General features: G+C 40.0%; 1 protein-coding gene across 8 annotated transcripts in view; it reads right to left on the reverse strand.

The window, feature by feature from the left end:
• Positions 1–10921: 10921 nt before the first annotated feature.
• Positions 10922–16740, reverse strand: part of NKAIN2 (sodium/potassium transporting ATPase interacting 2) — a 1166031-nt gene continuing 1160212 nt past the window's right edge. For all 8 annotated transcript variants that reach the window (XR_011388540.2, XR_011388541.2, XR_011388542.2 and 5 more), the window contains one exon: positions 10922–13297. Coding sequence is in view for 1 of the 8 variants with exons in the window: in XM_089333709.1 (XP_089189835.1) it covers positions 13288–13297 (10 nt within the window). In the remaining 7 variants the exon portion in view is untranslated. The remainder of the gene's footprint in view (positions 13298–16740) is intronic.

The raw sequence follows: 16740 nt of genomic DNA on the forward strand, positions 1-16740 counted from the left end.
TATTTATTTGAAAGGCAGAGTTACAGAGAGAGAGAAAGAGAGAGAGAGAGATAGTAGAGAGAGAGAGAGAGAGAGAGAGAGGGAGAGATTCTCCATCCGTGGTTCACTCTCCAGATGGCCACAATGGCTGGAGCTGGCCTGTTCTGAAACCAGGAGCCAGGAGCTTCTTCTGGGTGCAGAGGACAAGCACTTGGGCCATCTTCTACTGCTTTCCCAGGCAGTTAGCATGGAGTTGGATGGAAGTGGAGAAGCCGGGACTTGAACTGGAGCCCGTTTGGGATAATAGCACTACAGACAGAGGCTTAACCCACTATGCCACAGCGCCAGCCCCATGATATTCTTGATATTTTGCTTTTGAACAGGTGATGTGTAGATTGGGTCACCCAGAATGGTAGTCTATGCAAATGCTTATGATGTAGCTGCAGTGCCCACGGTCCCTGGCTTGGGACCCTGGGCACAGAATACAGTGTACAGAGCAATTGGAGATGTCTCAGGGAAGTTTGGGGAGCCACTGGACTGAGTGGGTGACTAGGGAGGGACTGTAGACCAGATTGGCAGTGGTGTCAGAGGCAGCAGCAGCTGAAGTGGCAGCTATACCCTGAGAAAGTAGGGGAATCCAGGCAGAGTTGGGAACTGTGGGAAGTCAACTTGCCTATTAATCTCACTTGATCTTAGCCACCAGGCCAAGAGGCAATGTGAATTAGTCTCACAAGAGAGCTGGTCCTGCAGCTTCTATGTAGAGAGCCTCTGGATTAATGCTGGGACAGGAACTGCTGTGCTCAGGCAGCAAACTTTGTTAGGACATGATCGCAAAGTGAAAGCATACACATGGGCATGGCAATAAGGCATCATAGACAGAATTACTCAAAGTTTCCAGTTTTGAAAACTGATGCAATGTTATAGAACAAATGTCCACAGGCTTACAAAGAGAAATTAAACTGAAACATTGCAACATTAACAGTAGAAAGAATATAACTCTCTTAGCATGTGAAGCTTCAGATAATCAAATTATTGCAAAGGATATAATTGAAAAATCATTTTTCTTATAAATGAAGATACAGTGACAGAATACAAAAGCCCATGTTTTGAATTATATATATATATGTATATATATATATATATCATGAAGCCACTTTCAGTTTCTTGTACAACCCCCACAAATTACAGAGTAAACACTAACATGTCACTGTATAGTTTTATTTAAAATTAAATTCAGGTGAAAAAAGTTAAAATTTTAATCAAAATCAACTTAAGTGCAGATAAATAAAATAATTACTTAAATATGATAAAGTTTTAATTTATTTTTGATGACTTGACTATTAAAATTAAAAGTTTAAGCACTCTGGCCTCAGAATCAGCCCTTAAGGCATTTGGATCTGGCCGAAGAGCCCATGAGAGTATTTTAGGCATGGAAAGCCAAGACACTCTGGCAAAAAAAAAAAAAAAAATGACCTAAATGAAATATTTCTGTGAGTGAGATACCAGTGAAAAGAATGGGCCATCAAAGAAGGCATTACCTTTTTCTGAAGGGAGGAGAAAACTTCCACTTTGACTATGGCCTTGTCTAAATATGATTGGAGTTGGTGAACTCAAGAGGCTGCCATAGCCTTGGCAGCTCATGACAAGAGCCTTGGGTGATTCCTGACATCATAAATAAGAGTGTCAATTGTTAAATCAATAGCGGGAGTCACTGTGCACCTGATCCCCATGTAGGTTCTCTGTCCTTAATGTGTTGTACTATGAGAATTAGTGGCAAAACTATGTCTCAAACAGTACTCTATACTTTGTGTGTCTTTGTGGGTGCAGTCTGTTGAAATCTTTACTTAGTATATACTAAGTTGATCTTCTATATATAAAGATAATTGAAAATGAATCATGACGAAGAATTGATGGGAGAGGGAATAGAAGATGGGATGGTTGAGGGTGTGAGGGAGGTTATTGGGGGAAAAGCTGTTATAATTCAAAAGTTATACTTTGTAAATTTATATTTATTAAATAAAAGTTGAAAAGAAAAAATAAATTAAAAGTTTATCTGAATTTTAAATTAAAATAAAAGGGGCTGGCACAGTGGTGTGGTAGGTTAAGCTTCCACCTACAACGTTGGCATCCCATATGGGTGCCAGCTCAAGTCCTGGGTGTTCCACTTCCAACCCAGCTCCCTGCTAATGTCTTGGGAAAGCAGTAGAGGATGGCCAAGGGCTTGGGTCCCTGTACCCACATCGGAGACCAAGAGGAAACTCCTGGATCGTGGTTTTGGATCAGCTCAGCTCTGGTCCTTGTGGCCATTTAGGGAGTGAACCAATGGATGGAAGACCTCTCTCTCTCTGTCTCTCCTCTCTGTCTGTAACTTTGCCTCTCAACTAAATAAATAAATCTTTCAAAAAATTCAAATAAAAGTAAAAAACCTGACTTTTATGAAGATGCATATCTTTTTAGAAAACTTTTGTGAATTGCTCTCATATATTTCAAAATGATTTACATAATTATCTTTGAAATAATTTACTAGAAATTTACCCCAGTGTTTTTTCAGTCTAAAACATTCTTGGCTGGCGCCACGGCTCAATAGGCTAATCCTCCACCTGTGACGCTGGCCCCCCAGGTTCTAGTCCCCATTGGGGCATCAGATTCTGTCCCAGTTGCTCCTCTTCCCGTCCAGCTCTCTGCTGTGGCCCGGGAGTGCAGTGGAGGATGGCCAAGTCCTTGGGCCCTGCACCGGCATGGGAGACCAGGAGGAAGCACCTGGCTCCTGGCTTCAGATCGGCGCAGCACACCGGCTGTAGCGGCCACTTGGGGGGTGAACCAACGGAAAAAGGAAGACCTTTCTCTCTCTCTCTCTCTCTCTCTCTCTCTCTCTGTCTAATTCTGCCTGTCAATAAATAAATAAATAAATAAAAAACATTCTTGGGGCCGGCACCATGGTTCAGTTGACTAATCCTCTGCCTGCAGCACCAGCATCCCATATGGGCGCCGGGTTCTAGTCCCGGTTGCTCTTCTTCCAGTCCAAGCTCTCTGCTGTGGCCCGGGAAGGCAGTGGAGGATGGCCCAAGTGCTTGGGCGCCTGCACCGGCATGGGAGACCAGGAAGAAGCACCTGGCTCCTGGCTTTAGATCGGCACAGTGCGCTGGCCATAGCAGCCATTTGGGAGGTGAACCAATGGAAGGAAGACCTTTCTCTCTGTCTCTCTCTCTCACTGTGTATCTGTCTGTCAAAAAAAAAAAAAAAAAATTCTTAACAGCTCTGGTAACAATTGTATTAGCAGAAGATCCTTCTCAAGATAAAAAAATTATAAAAAGTTAATTATAATACATTTTCCAAGAGTGATTGACATCATTTTCAATTAGATTGATTGCAAATGGATTGGTAAAAAATATATACATTTTGATGACCTAACAAATAAGGTTTCAGAAAGGTGACTCAGAAAAATCTCATAATCAGTCAAAATATCTCATTAATGATATACTATATTTACTCTTACATAACATTATTATACCCAAGTATGTTTTTCTATAATTTATAATTTTATGTTTTCACTCATATATTATTATTACCATTATTATAAGTAATGATATACCATTTAAGAAAAATTTTTATTTTACTACTATCACTATTATTCATTTTATTTGAAAGGCAGAGAATAAGAAAGACAGAAACAGACACAGACAAACAGAGATCTTTCATCCACTGGTTCATTTTCCATATGCTCACACAGCTGCTGGGGCTGGGACAGGCCAAAGCCAGGAGCTGGGAATTTAGTCTGGGTCTTCCACATGTATAGCAGATATCCAAGTACTTGAGCCATCATTTGCTGCTTCCCAGAGTAAAGTAAGATTAGAAAGAAGCTGGAATTTGAAGTAGAACTCAGATTCGAGCTATACTATGATGTGGGATGTGGGCAGCTGAGGCAGCATCCTAACCATTGTGCCAAATGCCCACCCTTTGTTTTATACTTTAGTACGTTGAATAGCACTGTTTTCCTATTCTTTTTTTTTAAAAAAAAAACTGATTTATTTATTTATTTGAAGGTGAGGGTGAGAGAATCTTTCATCTGATGACTTACTCCCCAATGGCTGCAGTAGCCAGGGCTGAGCCAGGTCTAAGCCATGAGCCAGGAACCCCCTCTATGTCTCCCATGTGGGTGGCAGGGACTCAGGTACTTTGACCATCGTTTGCTGCTTCCCAGGTGCATTAGCAGGGAGCTGGATCAGAAGTGCAGAGTAGGCAGGACTGGAAATGGCACTCTGATATGGGATACTTGCATCCTAAGCACCCTCTGAACCACAGCACCTGCCCCTTTTCCTATTCTTTTAACTAGGCTCAGCAGATGCTGCAAAGTACATTGCAACGTTGATCACAAGATTTGGCAATGAGATTCTTTTCTAATAGTTTCCTCCTTGATCTGATTTTTAAAAAAAGTTATTTAAATGTTATATACAAACATTGTATATAGTTAGAGTATAATGGAACATGCTATGAAATGGTTAATTCAAGTTGATTAGCATGTTCATTATAATACATGCTTATTCTTTTTGTGGTGAGAATACTTAAAATCTATTCTCTTAAAAATTTTCAAGCATACAATATATTGTTATTATAGTCAATGTTGTATAGTTATTGGTGGTTATAGTCATGTGATAAATAGGTCTCTTCAACTTATCCCTCCTAATTGAAATTTTGGTCCCTTTGATGTATACCTCTGCAATCTCCTTTTTAGTAAAAAATGTTCCCAGGCTGGTGCCGTGGCTCACTTGGCTAATCCTCTGCTTGCGGCACCAGCATCCCATATGGGCACCGGGTTCCCAGCTCTCTGCTGTGGCCTGGGAGGGCAGTGGAGGATGGCCTAGGTGCTTGGGCTCCTGCACTCACCTGGGAGACCAGAAGAAAGCACCTGGCTTCTGGCTTCGGATTGGCGCAGCACCGGCCATAGCAGCCATTTTGGGGGGTGAACCGACCAAAGAAGACCTTTCTCTCTGTCTCTCTCACTGTCTAACTCTATCTGTCAAATAAATAAAAAAAAATAAAAAATAAAAAAGTTCCCACAATGGCTGCAGTAATTTACATTCCTATCTGCAGTATGCAAAAGTTCATTTTTTCACCACATTTTTGTCAACACTTTGATAACAGCCTTTTTAACAGGCGTGAGGTGGAGTTCTTACTCTTTACAACTTAAGCTGATAGATAATTCAGCTCATTAGAAGCACAAACATTTCCTGTTTTAGAATATTTTTTCACCCTTAAGTATCTGAAAGAGCACACTCAAAAAATATGTTCTGCCTTGCCATGGACTGAGCACAGGACCAAGTCACTCAGCTCTGTATCTTTCCTCACCTATGCACTTTTGCAAGTCATGGGAGTGCCCCACTGAGAGGCCAGCTCCATGGCAGTGGAGGACAAGCTTGATATTTCTTTACCAGTGAAAGATTCTTCCTAACCTTCACTCGATTTAATACTTGGCCATTAATTTACATTTGTATGATAGCATCTACTTGTTGGACTTCATCCCAAGAGCATCTTGGTTACCTGTGATGATAAAAAGAGGCTCAGGTATTTTGAGGATGTCCAGTGTGAAACTTGGGAGATTTATGACTGGATAGCTGTACGCTAAACCTTCTTCACAAGGAGATCAGCATATTCCCCAAAGATATAATGAGTAAAACTAGAAAAAATAATGATGAAAAATGATGGGCACATGGAAGAGAATAAATAGGGTATGGCTCTGGTAAATAACTTCCCAAAGGACTCTTAGAAAGGACCCACTTATTAATTGAATCAATCAATCATCCTTGAGATGACAATATCAATTTGCAACCTTTTTTTTCAGAGTTGTTTAATTCCTTTGCTGTTACAACTTAAATTCATAAGAAAGTAGGAAGAGCAGTTAAAAATATACCTGCTTTATTATTAAGGTGCCACATTACTAAGGTTCTCTATAGAAAATGCTTGTATTAATTTCTATACAATTTAGATGGTGTAAGACTGTCAACATGTGGCTTACAAAAGAATTTTTCCTCTGTGAATATTTTTCACAGAAACCAACTTTCATTACCCTTCGAATTTTTAAGTTCAGGGAGCAAATATTTAGCGTAGTGGTTAAGATGTCTATATCAGACAGAGTGCTGGGATTTGGTTTGTGGCTCCAGTTCCTGACTCCGATTTCCTGTTAATGCCTTTGGGAGGCAGTGTCCCTGCTCAAAGGATTGTGTCCCTGCCACCCACATGGGAGACCTGGATTGAGTTTTAACTTCAGCTCCAACCCAGCCCCAGCCATTGTGGAATGTGGGAAGTGAAGCAGTGGATGAGAGCTCTCTCTGTCTCTAATTCCTGTCTCTCATATAGATGAAGAAAAGAAACAAACTTAATTTTATTTGCTACTTCATTTAAAAAAGGTTGAAGTATTAAAAAATTACTTATTTAAGAGGCAGGGGGAGAGAGAGAGAGGGAGGGGGAGAGAGAGAGAGAGTGAGTGTCTTTCTTCCATCCACTGGTTCACAACCTAGATGACCACCAGGGCTGGGCCAGGCCAAAGCTAGCACAGGAGCTTCATCTGGGTCTCCCATGTGGGTAATAGGGTTCTACCTTGGGTCCTCTTCCAATGCTTTTCACAGCTCAGTGGCAGGGAGCTGGGTCAGAAGAGGAACATCTGGGTCACGAACTGGCACTCATATGGGATGCTGGCAACACAGGTGGTGGCTTTACCTGCTATGCCACAGTGCTAGCTCCCAAAACATTTTTCTTTATTCCTTCTGTGAAGAACTCATCTTTGTTTTCTTTGTGTCACTAGCAGTCGCAACTCATAATACTTGTGTAGATTTCAGTGGTAAACGTGGACCTTGATTGTTTTTGTTGAGTTAAAAGTCATAAATACATGGCTATCTTCAAGATTTTGCTCTCATCACTATCAAAAGTGGTTGTTTCAAGACATGAGTGTTTTTTAAACTGGGCATAACATATCAATCACAGATTTTGTTCCTTTCTTGGAAGGTACATGTAATAATGTGAAAAAAAGGATAGGACATGGTAGATTCATATGTTTATATATGATGAAAATAATTGGGCTTATTTTTATTTTTACAATGCAACAATCCTGATATTAAAGCTTCCTGAATATAAACTTTGATATTGAGAGTTGAAATTTTACCAAAGATAGGTAAAAAGTAGTGAAGGCAGGTTTTCTTTTTTTTTTCTTTAAAGATTTATTTATTTATTTGAAAGTCAGAGTTACACAGAGAGAGGAGAGGCAGAGAGAGAGAGAGGGCTTCCATCCGCTGGTTCACCCCCAAGTTGGCCACAATGGCTGGAGCTGCGCCGATCTGAAGCCAGGAGCCAGGAGCTTCTTCTGAGTCTCTACGTGGATTCAGGGGCACAAGGACTTGGGCCATCTTTTGCTGCTTTCCCAGGCCATAGCAGAGAGCCGGATTGGAAGTGGAGCAGCTGGGACTCGAACTGGCGCCCATATGGGATGCCAGCGCTTCGGGCCAGGGCATTAACTCCCTGCGCCACAGTGCTGGCTCTGGCAGGTTTATTTATTTATTTTTGACAAACATGGGAACTACTCACAATAGAACTGTTTAAGTAATCCTAATCTCTCTTCATCTCAATTATTCATAGTGTACAGTAAATTACAGAAAACTGCTAACCCTGAAACTGAACATACTTGGTTGAGTAATACAGAGCATATCAAATATACATGTTCACATATAGGTTTTTTTTAAAGATTTATTCATTTACTCAAGAGGCATAATTACAGAGAGGGGGAGAGACAGAGAAAGGAGGTCTTCAGTTAACTGGTTCATTTCCCAAATGGCAGCAACTGCTAGAGCTGGGTTGATCCAAAGCCAGGAGCCAGGAGCTTCTTCTGGGTCTCCCATGTGGTTGCAGGGACCCAAGGACTTGGGCCATCTTCTACTGCTTTCCCAGGCCATCAGCAGGGAACTGGATTGGAAGTGGAGCAGTCAGGACTCAAACTGGCACCCATATGGGATGCTGGTGCCACGGGTGGATGCTGAACCTACTTTGCCACAACACTGGCCCCAGGTTATTTGTTTTTAAAAGAACTATAATATAATAAAATCCATTTAACTTTGAAACTATACTGCAAACTAAAATCTAAGAATTCAGAAGCATTTTATGATTTTATATTTTCTTAGTGTCTTCCTTATCTAGATTCATTTGAGTTTAAAAATTACAAGGTCAGTTGATAGTGTCTGGGATTTGGTTAATTCTTCTCTGACCAGAGTACACATATTAGGATTTGCTGTGGAATGGGGAGTTATTTGCCTTTTCAGGATATGTGGTCATCTTGAGTGGTTTTTAACCTCTGTAGGCCTTAGTTTACTGTCTATGCAAAGAGTGGGTTTGGATTGTAAAGGTTTGTTCTCAATGTGACCTATTTAACATGAGTTTGTATTTCTGAACTAAATGTTCAACTTAGTATAGTGAAATGTTGGATATTTGTTTCCCTGTATCACAGGTTATGTGTTTTCTCTTTTCTTTTCTTTTTTTTTTTTTTTTTTTTGACAGGCAGAGTGGACAGTGAGAGAGAGAGACAGAGAGAAAGGTCTTCCTTTGCCGTTGGTTCACCCTCTAATGGCCGCTGCGGCCGGCGCGCTGCGGCCGGCGCGCTGCGGCCGGCACACCGCGCTGATCCGATGGCAGGAGCCAGGAGCCAGGTGCTTTTCCTGGTCTCTCATGGGGTGCAGGGCCCAAGGACTTGGGCCATCCTCCACTGCACTCCCTGGGCACAGCAGAGGGCTGGCCTGGAAGAGGGGCAACCGGGACAGAATCCAGCGCCCCGACCGACTAGAACCCGGTGTGCCGGCACCGCAAGGCGGAGGATTAGCCTAGTGAGCTGCGGCGCCGGCCAGGTTATGTGTTTTCATAGTTAGCAAGGACAGTTCTTACTTCTACCTATTATTTTTTAAACTCATAATCTAATTAAATGAGAAATCTAGAAAACTTTTCAAGGGAACGTACATGAGATTGGCAAGGAGGTATCTAACAAGGTGAAGCTAAGGTCATCAGCCCCCTTTCTGCAGCCCCATGGGTGGTACAGCCCCCTCTGCAACTCCCAATTACCCTTCTCCTTTCTGTGCAGTGGAAAACTGAAGCTTCCATGAAATTGCCATTGGCAACCAAAAACATCCAACATGGCTGCTGGCTTTGTCCATGCAATGACATTTGACATTTAGCTCATTATATTGTTATCATATTAAAAGTACCATAACTCACAACACTGCTACTCCTGTCATGCACCTGATGACATGATATTTTTGAGATTTCCAAAGAAATGCTCAAGGAGATGGGCAGTACTCAATCCCAGCTTCAAACTCTATACCTTAGGAATATTCAATTAAATCCCACCTAGATACTGCCCACTATGCTGCCAGATCATACAAAGCAATGGACCCAAACCTCACTGAATGCAGCTCTCTCTGCAGCATGCCTTTATTCCTTCTTCTTCTTCTTTTTAAGGATTTATTTATTTATTTGAAAGATAGAGTTAAAGAGAGGCAGAGGGAGAGAGAGAGAGAGAGAGAGAGAGAGGTCTTCTATCTGCTGGTTGATTCCCCAAATGTCCACAATGATTGGAGCTGGACCAATCTGAAGCCGTGACCCAGGAGTTTCTTCAGTTCTCCCATGCTGGTGCAGGAGCCCAAACATGTGGGCCACTTTCTACTGCTTTCCCAGGCTGTTGCAGAGAGCTGGACAGGAAGCAGAGCAGCTAGATCCCAAACCAGTGCCCATATGGGATGCTATCACTGTAGGCAATGACTTTACCTGTTACACCACAGTGTCGGCCCTGTATTGCTTCTTGAGTATGTACTTTAGCTTTGTGTGCAAATAATCTTGCTTCTCTTCTTTTATCTACATTTTATCCTCAGATTCTTTCTTGGGTGGGAGACAAGAACCTGGACAAGCTACTCTACAACATATCTATCATCTACTTATCCATCTATCTATCTATCATCTATCTATCATCATCATCTATATCATCTACATCTATAGCTATGGATAGATAGTTGATTTATTAATTCCACCCTTTTTTATGCATCTGAGATGTTGTGCGCTGCCTTCACAGAGTGAAGCAATATCTTAACAATCCCCCATCAACTTTGGTGAACAGCTCAGCATGCTTCTCACACAGCGAAGAAATGTACAAACAGGCTTATCAGTTACAAGACTCACCATGTGGCTCAGATGTCAGGTACTACAAGTTGATCCTCAGCTTCTTGGAATGATGCCTCAAAGCCTTTCTTGTTTTCAGTCAACCTCAGTATTCTGATTTATGGAACTGGTGTTTATGTGCAGTGAGAGGAAGGACACATTCCCACCAGCAGCCCAAGCATGCCTGCTGTCTTCTTTTCTTTTAGCACATATAGTGACCTTGTGGTGATATTATGTTTACATCTCACAAATGCCAGTGGTTAATATTTTCTGTTTGCTTACCCTACCCCAGTATATTTCACTAAAATCTCCTACTGAGGTGAATAGCAATATTCTAATAACAACAGAGAAAAATGTATGTTATTTTATTTAAAGTGAAAATCTTTATAAAAAACGAAGAACTGTATAATTTAACCAAAGTAGCTTAATATAGAGCCCTAACACCTCTGTCAACTGTTAGCTTGACGCCTATCCTCAATCCCAGATAGAATGGGAAAAATGTTCTCCAAGTGACGGCAGGTCTGTTGCAGGCAGTCTTCTAAAAGAATCCTCAGAGTCAGGAGGTAATGCAAGTACATGTCACCTACGACTTCGCTAGAGTGGTGCCCTGACCAGCAAGTTCTTTTCAGTGCTGACGCGTCCCTGCACTGCACAGAACATAGGCATCGCCTACATGTAAATTTCATAGGGCTTCCCTGTCAGTGACAGAATCAAACACACAGTGAGAAACAGCAGGGACGTTCAGGGAGGGCTCGGAAACTTAATTGTTTTTCCATTTATTTTTAAAATGCAAATTACACTAGTAAGTCAAAAAAATCACTCTGTTAAAAATACATTCAGAATTAACAAATGCAAAACAAAAAGACACATCAGGATTGAAACTCTTGCCTTCCGAATATTAGGTTTATAACAAAAGCTCAGCCTAGAAAAATAGCATTCTTCACCGGATTTTGAGGAGGATACAGCTGTACAACTTAGATGTTTTCCCAGATAGAATCACACTACTGTGCTCACTGCTCTCAAGAAAAGGCCTGTCCACTGATTACTTCTTAGTAGTCAACAACTGTTGTGAAAATTTTGGTGGTGATGACAGAGGTGATTTGGTGGTAAGTTGGCTGCAACTTAAAAGGAGAATATGAGGCTTATTATCTGTATCCATATACATGTCCTAGAAGGTGGAATCACAGCGTGAATGTCCAGTGAAACCTCATTGTAATAGTCACATTATTAGTCACATTAGTTTCTGGCATGTATGTGTTTATATTTTAGGAACCAAAGGACAATACATTGGGAAATAGTTTTCTCATACATTAAACATGCACGGCACTATAGAAGCATCCTGTGAGGTTTCACTGACATGTTTGCTATTGTATATTTATACATGTATATATGGACAAACATACACAAGCCACTGAGAAAATTCAAGCACGAATCTTTGCTGGAATCTTTTGTTGTTGTTGTTTATATTCCAATAGTCACTTGTTCTTTTATCATTTTCAAATGTATATGTGTGTATATTACAGACATCCATGCAAACACAGTAATGCGACTGGTTTATGTAGATCTTGATGGGCTAAGGTCTGAAGTAGTTTAACCCAATGACTGAAAACTTCATAGAAACCAATGAAAAAAAATAGCTCCATGCCAGTTTATCATTTTTCCAGTCTGAATTTCACTGCACTTAAGGATAGTGCATTAGTTTAAAAAAATGATTTTACTGTCTCGGGTGGATGTAAGAAAAAATGAGTCATTTGAGTTACTGATAAACCTGCACTCATAATGTTTTCCACTAATGAAAACCAAATAATGCTTGGAAAAGATAGGACAAAATTTCCTAGAAGTTCAGAATATTCCATAAACACATTGAGCTACTATTAAGTTTCCAAAGGCATCTTGTTGCCAACTACGTTAACAGCACAGTTTTTCTGTCACAATAATACAGGAGGATTGAAGTACACTCTACCACACAACAGATCCCCCAAATACCACAAAGAGATCTCAAATATTTCACCAAGGTAACTATTGCTCCCCCCCACCCACCCAAAAAATAATCTCGTACGCTGAAGTTAGAAAAAAAAGTTCACCTACGTAGAGTCTTCAGTTTGAATTAGATATAAAAGAGTAAACATAGCTAATACATAGTCAGTTGGCCTCTGCTGATAGAAATCCACAGCTGTTTCTGTGTTAGTAAAAGACACGTGTAGATACTTACAAAAGCACCTAGAGTGCAATAAATAAAATCAGTGAGTTACACCATTTCTGCTTCCAGTAGATTAATGAGTTTAGTAGATTAGTACGTTTTACTTTGTCCCACTCCTACCCCGTAGACGACCATATGTATGAGTTAAAAGATGACGGTTGTTGTCATTGTTACTCGTCTCATTTGGGCCACCATGGAGGCTCAATGGTAAAGCACTTTGCTAGCAACTGGCGGTTTTCTTCCACAGGCATGCTGGAGCCGCTGAGCTACTCAGTCCTGTTCCTTGACATGAACACACAGACTTGAATGCATTCGGGATTAATAGCAGTGTGCTAGCCTAAAGGAAGTGACTTGGGGATGTCTGCACGGAGATTCTGGGGCACACAACGTAGGTGGGTTAAGGCAAGTATGTACGTACAGCCTTTAGGGCAAACGATCTGCCATTTGGACTAATAAGGTCGTCATGGCGTGCTTGTTTGTTTCTGCAATTACATTGCCTAAGTAGCCGTGGTGCTATCAAGATGTATGAAGTGCAGAAAACCAGGCTCTCAACCTTAGGTGCCCTGGATGACTTCACAGCTCACAGAGGCCTGCTGACCCGGCTGCATAGTCGTAGCCAGCAGAGGGCACCAACACATCTCCTTTTAAACTTTTTTTTCTGGGAGACAGGAGCCTGTTTTCAGGAAATCCAGGAGGTGCATGTCCTGCATTATTTGTCTGTTTTACATAGAAAGAGGTCAAGTTGAATTGGGGTGTGTGTGTGTGTGTGTGTGTGTACCAGTGTATGGAGAAACTTTCTGTGTGTTTGTTTTGTTAGTATGTGTATGTAGTTAAACTTGGTTGCTTCTTGCTCTTCATAAAATGCAGGTCACTGGGAAACAAGTTCTTTGAAAGGTCCATGGGCTGACATACTGAAGTCATCTGTTTTATTTTGACCTGAGAGACAGAGAGGGAGGGGGGGTGGAAAGAGAGAGAGAATATTTTTAATCAAGGGGGAGAGCAATGGATGCCTGTTGCTCACCACTATTTTTCACCTCTCCAATCACAAAAACAACCTCCCCCCACCCCTAAAAGAGGCCCAAATTGGGATTTAAATTCACAAGTTTCATCTCCTTTTCTTTTCTCTCAGTGCAACCACCCAGTTAGAGAGGACATTTAGGGTAATTTCAAATCTATTTCTAGGGACAAATGAGATGAACATGCACAGCTTCCAATCAGGCTGTCAAAAGGAATATGATGTTTTCAAATGGTGTCCAATACATTACAGGATATTCTTGTTGGGCAGGGAGCCCATCATATCTGTACCTGCTATTCATCTGTGGTAGCCAAGATAGTTATTTTGTTAGAAAATTATCCTAGAGACACAGGATTTTTTTGTGCAGCAACTTCATAGCTATTTTTTTTAATCAAAGAGGTTTACCAAATTGTAAGGGAAAATAAAAACAAACCCTTTCCACTTTAGATGGGTTACAGATAATCTGAAGAGTTACAAGCCAAGGCTACTGACCCAATTTAACTGGGAATAATGAGGACTGTCTATTCATTGGGTGTAGGTGCTGAAATATGGCTGTGACTATGGCATTTATGTCAGTAATTTTACAGGTTTTCCAGGACCTTGGACACTGGAAATTTGTTGGATTTAATGGAAGACCCACAGCTAAAACTGCACACTGCTTTTCAGCATTGCTTTCCTTTCAAAGGAAGAATTTTATTTCCAATTGCTGTATGATACTCAGAGGGCTTGCACTGGCCCATCAGGTTAAGCTCCTCTTACTCTACAAGATAAATTTGTGGCAGGTGGACAGAAGGTACAGTCCCAGTGAGGGACATGCAGGAGCAGCTTAGGTCTCTGCCTCTTAGCAAGGGCTGAAGTTCACAGGTGAACCAGTTTGGGTTTCTCTCAGGATGTGAACAGACAGTAGTACTCAGGTGCATGTTTTAGAGGGCTCCATGGATTTGAAAAAGCCCTTCATCCAACACTGCATCTTGTAAAATCACAAGAGAATAAGAGGGATGTAGAATATGGGACAGGATGCAGCCATGCATGGAAGTGTAGCAGCTAAGTCAGTGTCCAGTGGCAAATAGCTAAATTCAAAATCAGATGATAAAATGCCAGGTCAAACTCCCAGACTACATAAAAGTTTGAAGAGAACATTGAACTAAGGGATCAAGCAAACCAGTTGATGATCATGGCTGCAACACTAACAAGGTGCATAACCTCTGTTTTCCTTACTCTTTGTTCATTTTCCTCATCTGTAAAATAAAATCTTTGTTTTCCAGCATCTGAGATCTCTCATGGGATGTTTTTGGAAGGGATTTTGATTAGTAATTTCTTTATATACCCTAAGAATTCCTAACTTTCTGGACTGGAATTCCATTAAATATTTGTTTCATGAGTAGTGGGACTTAAAAGCTCTCATATTATTTGAACTTTCTCAGGCAGTGAAGAGAAAAACAACGCTTTTATTGCTTTCAGTTGTTATTTAAAGTATTCCATGTAATGGAATTGTAGTAAATTTTGTCCTCAAGGAATTTAATTCTTCACAAAGGTACATATCTTTGTAGAGTCCCTAGTTTAAACACAACATTAGAATTATAAATGCTTAATTTGAATAATAGATAGGATTATGCATCATTAGCATTCTCCATTACTCTCTTTGCTAGCTGATCCTTAAATGAGTGGTTACATCTACTGTAATTTGGTTATATTCATCGATCATTCATTTTAAGCAACATCATGAAATGTTATAGGCAATAACAAATCTTATAGAAATTTTGGTTTACTCTTGGGCATAAATATGTTGTTACAAGTTATTTGTGCTTTTAAGATAGGAAAGCACTTCATAAAGTTTAATTTCATAAGTGAAATTAAAAAGATGTTTATTAGCTGAAAAAATTTTTGAAAACCATAGTTTTTTTTTTCATAAAATGCACATTCTCTTAACTGACCCTCACTTGTGAAACACTGTTTAAGAGATCATTTGAGAATGACAAATAGTATGTGTTGATTTTCTGACTTGATAATGGCTTTCCCTTTCTACATTACTGTTGGTTAACATTAGAATTATTTTTAGCACTAATACAATTATGTTTATTAAGCACTTACTATGTGGTATATCCTGTGTTTTACATGTCTTACATGCATTTTTCATATAATTTCAGAACAAGTATACAAAGTACATAAGTTATTATCCCTATTTTGTGAGTGAGAACACTTAGGCTTAATGAAATTAAATGTATCCACATAACATAAAGGTGTGTGCCCAAGGTTATAAAGAATTTGTTCTCAGGCAGCCTTTCTTTAAAAGGTCATCTTTATCACTACTCCTGATTGCCTGGCCTTTTTAAGATAGAGCACTTCGCAAAATGTTGCAATAAAATATTGAGAAGAATTATAAAGTACATAAAGGATTTGTAATTTTATTTTTTTATTTTAGCTATCAAATCTTTCTGGAAGGATAGGGAAGGTATGATATAAATATCAAACAACTAGAGGACATGCCAATGGAAAATAGTATTAGAGGAAAAAGAGATTAAGAATATTTCATAAAGGCAGTATATTTTAAAGGAGAGTTCAAAAGAATGTGGGGTTTCAAATAGTGGAGTTTGGAAAAAAGATTATATCTGCTATCAAGAGAACAGAATGGATAATTATATGAGGTTACTTTAAAAAGTTTATGGAAAAATGGAATAACAAGCTCATTCAGCAGCTGGTGTTGTAGCTCAGTGGGTTAAGCTGCTGCTTGTAACACCAGCATTCCATATCAGAGTGCCAGTTTGAGTCCCAGCTGCTCTGCTTCAGCTCCCTGCTAATGCACCTAGGAAAGCAACAGAACATGGCCCAAGTATTCAGGCCCCTGTCCCGAACTTGGGAACCCCAGGTGGAGTTTCTAGTTGCTAGCTTAGGCCAAGTCCTCCCTGCTGTTGCAGTCATTTGGGTAGTAAACCAGCGTACGGAAGATCTCATTTTCTTGCTTGTTCTCTGTCACACTGTCTTTTAAATATATATATGAAATATATATATGAAAATTCAATAAATATGTTTCATATATTTTCATATTCATATATATGAAATATATACATGAAGTTATTTTGCTGCAAAAATTTTTGAAATTCATGCAGAGTTTTTGGTAATATGTATTTTCTAAGAACTTTTTCAAGATCCCATGTGCATGAATTTCAATTTTTTACACTATAATAAACTTTTCATTTAATTCCACTTGTCTATGAACATTTTTGAGTATGCTCATGTTTGAAGAAAAGAATTCCAGTTTGGCCAGCAACAAATGACTGAGAAGAGATATCAGTTTCTGCCCTCAATCGTCTAGAAGCCTCAGGAGGACAGGCTCATTTTTATTCATCATTATGTTTTCCTAATA

This window comes from Oryctolagus cuniculus, chromosome 5 (assembly GCF_051225735.1).
Source record: "Oryctolagus cuniculus isolate XC-2025 breed Fujian yellow rabbit chromosome 5, ASM5122573v1, whole genome shotgun sequence".
NCBI classification, from domain to species: domain Eukaryota; kingdom Metazoa; phylum Chordata; class Mammalia; order Lagomorpha; family Leporidae; genus Oryctolagus; species Oryctolagus cuniculus.